The sequence below is a fragment of the Chenopodium quinoa genome, unplaced genomic scaffold (assembly GCF_001683475.1).
Source record: "Chenopodium quinoa cultivar QQ74 unplaced genomic scaffold, ASM168347v1, whole genome shotgun sequence".
NCBI lineage: Eukaryota > Viridiplantae > Streptophyta > Magnoliopsida > Caryophyllales > Amaranthaceae > Chenopodium > Chenopodium quinoa.
In genome coordinates, this window is record NW_018742907.1 from 1,505,414 (window position 1) to 1,515,385 (window position 9,972).

The following is a 9,972-nucleotide window of genomic DNA, read 5'->3' on the forward strand; positions in this document are numbered from 1 at the left end:
AGTTATTTCAATATGACTCCTAAATCATTCCTTGGTCGTTATTTAGGGGTCCTTTTTAATTCATCGTCTTTTACTAAGCTGAATTTTCATCACCTTTTAGCAAAAGCAGAAAACAAATTGAATAACTGGTCTGTCAACTCAGTTTCTAAGGCAGGTAAAACTGTTTTAATTCAAAGTCATTTGGAAGCTCTTCCTTCTTATGCTATGACTACTGCGCGTCTTCCTAAAACAATCACTAAATCTTTGGATCAAATTAACCGTAATTTCTTTTGGAAACAATCTCCGGATAAGAATGGCCTCCCCATGATTTCTTGGGACAAAATTTGTCAACCCAAAAGTCAAGGAGGTTTAGGTTTAAGGAAAACGGAAGCAATCAACTCTGCTCTCCTTGCCAAATTAGGTTGGAAATTAATCTCGGATCATAATAATTTATGGGTTCGTAGTATTCGGGCTAAATATTTAAAACATAGCTCTTTTTTTGAATGTAAACCCCACGCTAAGGACTCCTGGATTTGGAGAAAAATTTTACAAGTTCGCCCTCTTCTTCTTAAGGGGATGAGATGGAAAGTTGGTTTGGGCTCTAATATTCTTTTTTGGCTAGATAATTGGTTTTCTTCTACGAATTTAATTACTTTATTAGATTTAAATATTTCTGATATTCAAAATCTTGACCTTACAGTTAATCAATTTATTACTGAAGATCATTCTTGGGATATTGCAGCTCTATCTTTAGTGGTACCTCCTTACATAGTTCAGACCATTAAAGGTATTCCTTTGCCAATTAATGATACTTTTGATGAACCCTGTTGGGGTTTTTCTGGTAATGGAGAGTTTACGGTAAAGTCAGCAACCTGGTTAGCTCATAACTTTAATTCTCCTGCAAAATGGGAATTTTCTTGGATTTGGAAACTTGATATTGCTCCAAAACTAAAGATATTTATTTGGCAACTGCTACTTAATGGTCTTCCAACTAGAAATAATTTGATTTACCGTAATATTAATGTCCCTCATACTTGTCCCTTTTGTAATTCACATGCTGAAACACAGGATCATCTGTTTCTAAATTGTCCATTTATTAGACAGTACTGGGATGCAGATATCATTAGTCATTGGATGGGAACTCAAGTTAATACCCCGAATCTCCTTACTCTTTTTTGGGACATTCGTCATAATGTTAACCTTCCTGTAAAAAAGATTATTGTTTCTTTATGGAGTATATGGAAAGGTCGTAATGCTCTTATTTTTAGTCATATCCCCTCTACTATTATGAGTATTTATTCTAGAGCTTACAAAACATTTACAGAATGGAATATTCGTTCTCATCTTGATTCTTTTAATGACATTGTTCCCAAGACCCATTCTCCTCTTTACCATAAAACCATCCAAGTAGCTTGGTCCCCCCCCCCCCGCCCCTGGTGTTTTCAAAATTAATTTTAATGGTTCTGTTTGTAATAACTTTGGGTCAGCCGGAGTTGTTATTAGAGATTATACAGGAAATAATGTTGTTAGTCGTGCTTATAATCTTGGTACCTCGACTCCTATTATTGCAGAAGCTACAGCTCTGCGTAACAGTCTTCTCTTAGCTATTGAACATAATATACGAATTTTTTTTATTGAAGGTGATAACCTTTTAATTATAAATATTTTGCAGGATAAAGCACGCTTTCCTTGGAAAATTCATTTGCTAATGAATGACGTTAAGAAGTTGTTGGCTCACTTCGAGGTTGTTGCTTCTTGCCATGTGTATCGAGAAGCTAATCGTGCAGCAGATTATGTTGCAACTATAGGTCATCAAATTTCAGGCTATGTAAACATTGACCCTAATGTAGATGCTAATTTTTCTTATTTTATTTCTTTAGATAAGTTAGGGTATAGTCTTGAGAGAAGACTTACCTAACTTTTGTATTTTTCTTATCAAAAAAAAAAAATAAAATAACTCAAGTTATTTTGATTTTTGGCTTCTGCTGTCTACTGGATCAAATTTTTTTCTATGCTCAAATTCAATTGCCACAAACATTTTCTTCAATCCCTCTTTCTATAACCTACAGATTATTAAAGAACATTGTAGGGTATATAAAGAGTATGATCAAACAATATCAAATTCAATGATCACACCACTTCGAATAATACTGTCCAAATTCTCAATACCCCATCAAACTATCTCAAACACTAAGCAATTACATGGCGCGATTGCTAAAACCCATCTTTCTCTTGACCCATTTTTTGCCACCAAAATCATTAGGTATTATGCCCTTAATGGTGATCTTACCTCTGCACACCAACTGTTCGATGAAAGTCCTCGAAGAAGCATTTATCTTTGGAACTCCATTATTAGAGCTTATGCTCAAGTTCATGACTTTAAGAATGCATTTCATCTTTTTAAACAGCTTCTTAGGTCTGAATTATATCCTGATAATTTTACGTTTGCTTGTATTTTACGCGCTTGCTATGAGAATAATGATGTTGAGGGTGTTAGACTTGTTCATGGTGGGTTAGTAGTTTCTGGGTTGCAAATGGATTCTATTTGCGGTAGTTCACTTGTGAATGCTTATTCAAAGCTTGGGTTTGTTGATGATGCTAGTAAAGTGTTTTATGGTGTAGTTGATCTGGATTTGGCTACGTGGAATTCGCTTATACAAGGTTATGGGTATTGTGGAATTTGGGATGAAGGGTTGAAGTTGTTTAATGCCATGAGAAATATGGGGATTCATCCGGATGGATATGCAGTGGTTGGTTTGCTTTCGGCACTAAATAGGCCCATGTTGTTGCAAATTGGCCAGGGAATTCATGGGTTATGCATAAAGAGTGGTTTTCTTTTGAATGATCATGTTGGTAGCTCACTAGTCACCATGTATTCTAGATGTGAGTGCTTGGATTCGGCGCAGGGAGTCTTGTACAGCTTATCTAAACCGGATATAGTCACTTGGTCCGCCTTGATTACAGGGCTTGCGAATTCAGGGGACATCTATAGAGCATTTCTGTTATTCAGAGAACGGAATGTGAAAGGTATGAAGGCTGATCCTGTGTTGCTTGCTAGTGTTCTGGTTGCTTCAGTTCGATTGGGTCATGTTGGGCCTGGCTGTGAGGTACATGGTTATGTTCTTCGACATGGATTGGAGTTAGATATCAAGGTTGCTTCCGCTCTCATAGACATGTATTCAAAGTGTGGTTTTGTGGACTTGGCCATTCAGGTTTTGAATGTCCTTCCAAGACGAAACATCATTGTATATAATGCTGCTATTTTGGGTCTCGGCTCTCATGGAAATGCTGATCAGGCATTTAGATTGTTTGATGAAGCTATAGAGAAAGGATTTATGCCTGATGAATCCACATTTTCTGCTCTTCTTCATGCTTGCTGTCAATCTGGTCTTGTCAGAGAAGGGGAGGAGTTTTTCAGCAGAATGAAGGATGAATTTGGTATTAAACCTAGAAATGAGCATTATGTTTACATAGTTAAGATCCTAGGAATGGCTGGAAAATTAAAAGAGGCGTATGAATTTGTCTTGTGCTTGTCTGAACCAGTTGACGCTGGTGTTTGGGGAGCACTACTAGCATGTTGTGAAATGCATGAAAATTTCGCTCTTGCAGAAGATATCCTGCAGCATGTCTCTGAGAATCAAATGCATGAAGGTTCACACTCAATTTTGCTCTCCAGAATCTACGCAAATCACGAAAGGTGGGATGATGTGGAGAAGTTGAGGGAAGATACGAGTGATAATGGACAAAAGAAGCTACCTGGGTTCAGCTTGATAGGAGGAAAGAGCTCCCCAGCAATTTAGCATGTGGCACCTGAAGGTAAGGCTGGCTCATGTCATCTAGAATCTGATGTTTAGCTTGGTAATGTTTGATTTTATGAGAAATCTCCTTATAAACTTTTGTTTTTATTAGTCATTGTATCAACTTGCTTCTTGTTTGACATATTATTTGGTGTTTGTTCTGTCAAAGTCTATCCTTTCAGTATGGTTAAAATTAATGGCCTTCTGGGCTTCTTCTACTTCATAGTATTTAACTTCTTCCACTTCATAGTATTTAACTTCTTCCACCACCTATTTTTATCTATCCAAGGTGGCCATCATGCTTTCCTTGGTTCAGTGCAGAAGGAATGCTCGATCCTGTACTAGTTGCCTAGTAGAAACTTTCCTTTCAAGTTTCATCTATTTCAGCATAGAATAGGGTAATCTGTCAATCTGTGTTCATGGTTGACTATATGATTTCTATGGCTAATTAAGCTTTATCTCACATAATTCTGTGAACTGCAAGTCAGCCAAGCAATGAGTATGGCAGCCTTGGATCCTTATGGGAGTTGGCTACAGCAGTCACAGAGGGTCACCTAGGCACCTACTGCTAGCTGCTTCTAGCTTCTATTACACCTATGTGGATATTGAACAAATCCCACCTAGCAGCATTCACTTCTTTGGAGTCATTCAAGGTATCAAAAGTTCAGCTTTACATTAGCTTGTTCCAAGTGGCAAAAAATTATGCCCATCTCTTGAATGCTTTCCAGATCTTTGCCTAGTTTACCATATTACCTGAGCAACTTAAGGCCTGTTAAAGGGCTATCAAGTTATACTATCCCTTGCCGCATTATGCTCCATTGACTTTCAAGGCTCCTCACCTGCTCCTTGATTTTTTTTCTAGGCACCATCAACCTTTAATAGGGGTATAATTACAAAGTCAATGAGCCTTGCATCCTCCTTGCCTGTGATCAATATCCTAATTGCAGTGCTCCATTATTCAGGAAGGAAAGCCTTGCATAATACATTCCATCAATGAAAATCATTTAAAACCGAGTACCACCATGGCTCCTACATTACATACATTTCTTGAATGATAGCATATATTAGGTTTTCTAACGGGCAATATAATCTTACACTAGATAACACATCCTGTTCTGTATTCAAGTTTCTTGGTCCAAATTACTGGTGCCTGGTTTGTTTAATGATGGGCCAGCATTTTAATTTACTTAAACTTGGGGAATCAAATTTATTTGTGCATTCTATTAGTGCTTCTTCATTTTTCATGTGAGAATTATATGTTAGAATTTTCAATGATGATGCCCCGAGGCTCTAAGGTCCTCTATACAATGTCATTTACGAGTTTTCCTGATGAAACATATGCCTTGCAGAAGGCTTTGAAACAGCAGATCAAGGAGTAAAAAAGCAAAAAATATAACTCATCAAACACATGGAATGTGAAATTAGGGTTAAACACTGCTCTTGTCTCAGCCTCTCATCAGCCACTCTGTTTATCTTCATTAGTAGGTGTGTGTGAGTATGTTTTTGTTTGTTGCATACCTTATTTTTTTATTTAATGTTCTATGGTAATAAAATCTTGGTAGGTGTGAAGTATCTCAATCCCACAAATTGCTTCTAAAGACGGTGTGCAAGAGGTATCCATCCCGTTTTCCCAATATCTGACCAAATCAAAAAAAATAAAATAAAAAAATCAGCTATCCTAAAAATTGCTACGTGCCAGTGCCACTTGCATGTTTTCTGAAAGACACCATCATGCTGAAGCTGCATATTTTTAATCTTTTTTTCTCCAGTGGCTTATCCTCTTTAGAATATATAAAATTTCCGTATAAACATCATTGAGGTTTATCTTATTGATGAAGTCAGTACCTATCTTTCATCTAGTTCATACTCCGTAAATTCTCATTTTCAGGGCGTGGAATATCCATTTGAGCTCAAGGGGCTAGTTGATCGAGGTGGTGCATGATTTCAAGTAAGTTTCCAAGCAATGATCAGCCCTGATTTTGTGTGCACTTGAAAATTTATATTGCCAGACAGGACAATCAAGTTTGAACAGCAGACAGACAGACAAAACAATCAAAATTTTGCATGGTATTTCATAATTCATCCTACATTGTCCAGGTTGATGACTTGTATTTTTGAAAGAATTGCAGAAATTATTGTGATTTAATGCATTAACTTTTAATGCACAGCGAAGGCATCATCGGGAGAAGATGCAGTTGTGCAGCTTGCAAATTCTTGTTCTGTTCGGCATCCCTGGTCTGGTCTCTGGATAGATTGTTCCTTAAAAGGTTGTTGGTATCTGCTCTAATAGCAGCCTTCTTCATAGTTGCTGACTTGCTGCTTCATTTGAGGTAGGTATTATTTTGGACAGTTAGCCATCATTGCATTTAATCCCTCTTCATAGGAGCAATACCTGGTTTTAGTAATCTGGGCTATAACTGTTGGAAAATGGAGCACATGAATTATTAGAACTCTGCTTGTTTCTTCATTTCTTGTTGGGTGATAGTTCATTCAAGGGGTGTTTACTTCATGGAATTTAGGTATGAGGTATGGGTTTAGAACAGATTAAACCCATACTTTGTGTTTGGTTTATGATTTTAAGAGTTGTAAATCCATACCTTGGTTTATTATTTTAAGAGTTGTAAACCCACACCTTAAACCCCCAAGGTATGGGGTTTAGAAACCCGGGGGGGTGGGGTGGGAAGGGGTTGGCTCATACCAATATTTTTAGGTATTATATAAAAGAAAAAAAACTTCATTCTAGAATCAACCAAAACATGTGGTATCAAGAATCAAGTTCCAACCCTATACCGCTTGCAAAACAAACACCTAATAGAATTATCCGTGTTGCTGTGAATTTGGTTTGATGAACTAGATGACCAACAAAAAGATATGTAGCTAACAATAGGTGAAGGCTGGTGATTGGAAATCGTTTGGTGTGATTCTTGATGGCAAAGCCATGGTTGTTAATGGGCGAAAGTTTGCACCTGTGCATCGACATAGCCTTTAGTCTATATGGACTCACCAATTTGGCACCATCATCTCTCTCAGCCTCAACAACATTGCAGGTTTCTTAGAGCATGTGACGAGTACATTCAATGCATAGGCTCTTTTTTTTTGGCATACCTTATTTTGTTTTTTAATGTGCTATGGCATTTCAATTTGGTAGGTGTGAAGTATCTCCATTCCACAAATTGCTTCTGGAGATAGTGTGCAAGAGAAATTTTGTCCATATTGTTTTCCTAATATCTGATAAAAATTATTTTCAGCTATCCTACATGTTGCGACCTGCCACTGCCACTCGCATATTTTATGAAGGACTCCATCATGTTGAGGCTGTTTAGTGTCAATCTCTCTCTTCTTTTTTTTTTATTTTTATTTTATTTAATTTTTTTCCTCCAGTGGCTTATCCTCTTGAATATATAAAAACTTTCCTTAAACATCGTTGAGGGTTATCTTATTTTTTACCCAGTTGGGCTATAATTATTGGAAAGAATGGAGCATATGAATTATTAAAACTCTGCTTGTTTTTTCCTTTCTTGTTGGGTGATAGTTCATTAAGGAGGTGTTTGATTCACGGGATATAGGTATGAGGTATGTGTTTTAAAATGGATTAAACTCGTACCTTGTGTTTGGTTTATGATTTTAAGAGATTTAAATCCATATCTCATCAAACCCCCAAGGTATACCAATAATTTTAGGTATTAAATGAATGAATTTTTTTTTTTTTATTCTAGATACGTAATTACCTTGATTTCCATAGTACAATCTGACAATTAGAATAACAAAAATAAAAAAGAATGACTACGTCGAGCAGAACTAGTCAACCGGCAAGTGGCATCTAGTGTTAAAAAATTGCTCTGTTAATTACAGCATTGCGTCCAAAAGAAGGGATTAGCTCACAAAATCATATTACAGAATAATTTGCCACTCGTGCCGCTAGGGGGGCCCTTCTTTTACTCATTTACAGGAACAATATAATGCAATCTTTATAAGACGGAGGAAGAATTTGCGTTACTTTAGATGTATTTTTAATGGATTAGTCAGTATAGCCGTTTTTTTTAACAGATTAGAGTAGCTTGCTCATTCTATTTTTAATCTTCTTGTAATTTATTTAATTTTCATGTTGAACTCTTTTTCTAATTTTTATTGATATGTTGAGCTCTCTTTTATTTTTTATGAACATGTTTAGCTCTTTTTCTAATTTTTTATGAACAAGTTGAGCTCTTTTTAAATCTGAAAGGTGGGGGGTATCATGCACTCACTAGTCTCTACGCTCCACTTCGTACTATAAATACACATTCACTAGATTTGGCAAATCCATCTCAAATTCAAAGCCACCAATTTCTTTCAATATATTTAATGGCTTCAACACCCTTTTTGCTCTGTTTCCTTCTTCTCATTATCTCTGCTTTCTCCTTTCATTTCTCCAATGCTACCTTTGTGCTTCCTATTGTCAAGGACAACACCAAGTCCCAATACTACACCTCTTTTCTAGTAGGAACACGCCCATCTACTCGTGTGTATCTGGTCATTGATATCGGTAATCGATGGTCCTGGTTCGCTTGTGACCTCTATGGCTACAACAGTAATTCCACAACCTACCATGAAGTACCCTGCAACTCACCCAAGTGTGCGCACTATGAGCCAACAGGGACTTTTTGTTCCGGTGACACTTGCGGTGTTTACGCATACACCCCATGGGGTGACAGCCTCTATGCTGGCGGTCTCGTTGAGGATGTATCGAGCTTGTACAAGCAAGCCCAACCAAACTCCCTAGCTCAACTCTCTAAAGCTAGCTTACCTACTTTTCCTTTTAGTTGCGCTGACAAAGGCCCTTTGAAGGGCTTATCACCTCATACCAAAGGGGTGGTTACCCTTGCAAAGGTACCTTTTGCCTTGCATTCCCAAATCTCCTCAACTTTCAAGGTTCCTCGTAAGTTTGCTCTTTGTCTTCCCTCTTCCACTTCTTCGGGTTATAATGGCGCTGTCTACTTCGGAGGAAGCCCTAGTTATATGTCAAAATCACTTATAACCACCCCACTTATAATCAATCCTAACAGCACTGCGCCAATAAGATCAGATGGAGAAACTTCAGTAGAATACTTCATCAAGGTAAGGTCTATCAAAATCGACGGAACCCCAATACGCTTTAGATCCTCGTTGTTGTCCTTCGACATCAAGGAAGCAGTTGGGGGGACTAAGATTAGCACTATGGACCCTTACACTGTACTACACAGTGAAATATACAAGGCTCTTATCAACGTATTTGTAACAAAAGCAACCGCCATGAAGATGACTAGGGTTGCTCCAGTAGCTCCTTTCGGGGCATGTTTTAGTACAAAATCAGTGGTTAACAACGCTAAAACTGGTCCATCAGTACCAATTATTGACATAATAATGGATGGTAAAAGTCCCTTGTTGCACAACAAGAATGCGAGGTGGAGGATCTACGGCGCGAATTCGATGGTGAAGGTTTCAGAGAATGTAATGTGCTTAGGATTTGTAGATGGAGGTTCAAGCCCAACCACATCAATAGTAATAGGTGGGAAGCAAATGGAGGATAATTTGGTGGAAATAGACCTTGAAACTAATAAGCTTGGAGTCACTTCGTCTCTTCTTCGCATGGGTACAAGTTGCTCCAAATTTAAGGGAATTTAACTTAAATATTAAGATTTTATAGTCCTTAATTTCTGGTTTCATAGTAGATCTCGAAAAATTGATCTTATGCTAGGATAACTTGTTTGTTTGTGACTTTCGATATTTTCTCCTTTTTCAACAGAAAATAAAAAAAAGGTGACTTGTGTCTTGCAACTTGTGATGTAACTTTTAATATTGAGCTACTTAATAAAATTTTAAGTAGTCCTTTCTAACATCATACCCACGATAATTATATTTTAATATTATTGTTATTCTATAATTATAATTAAATAGGTTTTTTGACATGAAATTAGCTTTTATTAATCTACTTCTATACAGAGTAGAAACTAGGCATGCAATGATCTAAACGCTTAAAAAACTAGCCTACTTGCCCGACACCCAGGGCATCGTCCAATACAACTTTTGAAAAGCTCAATCCTTTCTGAAATTTTGCATAGTTTAATGTGTAGAAAAAAAAATGAAAGAGCTTAACTTTAAATTGGGTAAGGTACTTGATTTATATTGTGAGCGCATATGAGTGACATCATAATTGTCGCGATGATAGAAAAATGGAGGC

At 37.1% G+C, this 9,972-nt stretch overlaps 2 protein-coding genes across 8 annotated transcripts; both read left to right on the plus strand.

Annotated features, from left to right (window-relative positions):
• The first annotated feature begins 1,687 nt into the window (after positions 1–1,687).
• On the plus strand, positions 1,688–8,111 carry LOC110727591 (putative pentatricopeptide repeat-containing protein At1g64310). 7 transcript variants are annotated; one of them, XM_021907165.1, is made up of 4 exons: positions 1,688–3,795; positions 5,665–5,843; positions 5,945–6,106; positions 7,025–8,111. In XM_021907165.1, exon 1 carries the CDS (start codon positions 2,106–2,108, stop codon positions 3,777–3,779), a length of 1,674 nt encoding a protein of 557 aa, XP_021762857.1. In that variant the 5' UTR covers positions 1,688–2,105; the 3' UTR covers positions 3,780–3,795; positions 5,665–5,843; positions 5,945–6,106; positions 7,025–8,111. The 7 variants fall into 7 exon arrangements, with proteins under 7 accessions (XP_021762857.1, XP_021762859.1, XP_021762862.1 ...); XM_021907167.1 differs by having other exon boundaries at positions 5,665–5,724; positions 5,786–5,843; positions 5,945–8,111; XM_021907170.1 differs by having other exon boundaries at positions 5,665–5,724; positions 5,786–5,843; positions 5,950–8,111.
• A 6-nt stretch (positions 8,112–8,117) lies between these two features.
• Positions 8,118–9,416, plus strand: LOC110727458 (basic 7S globulin-like). Its single transcript, XM_021907017.1, has one exon. The coding sequence runs from the start codon at positions 8,118–8,120 to the stop codon at positions 9,414–9,416; it is 1,299 nt and encodes a 432-aa protein (XP_021762709.1).
• The last annotated feature ends 556 nt before the right edge of the window (positions 9,417–9,972 follow it).

Excerpts from the sequence above, each read along its gene's own strand:
- LOC110727591 (XM_021907164.1), top strand. The coding sequence starts at position 2,106 with ATGATCACACCACTTCGAATAATACTGTCCAAATTCTCAATACCCCAT.
- LOC110727458 (XM_021907017.1), top strand. The coding sequence starts at position 8,118 with ATGGCTTCAACACCCTTTTTGCTCTGTTTCCTTCTTCTCATTATCTCT.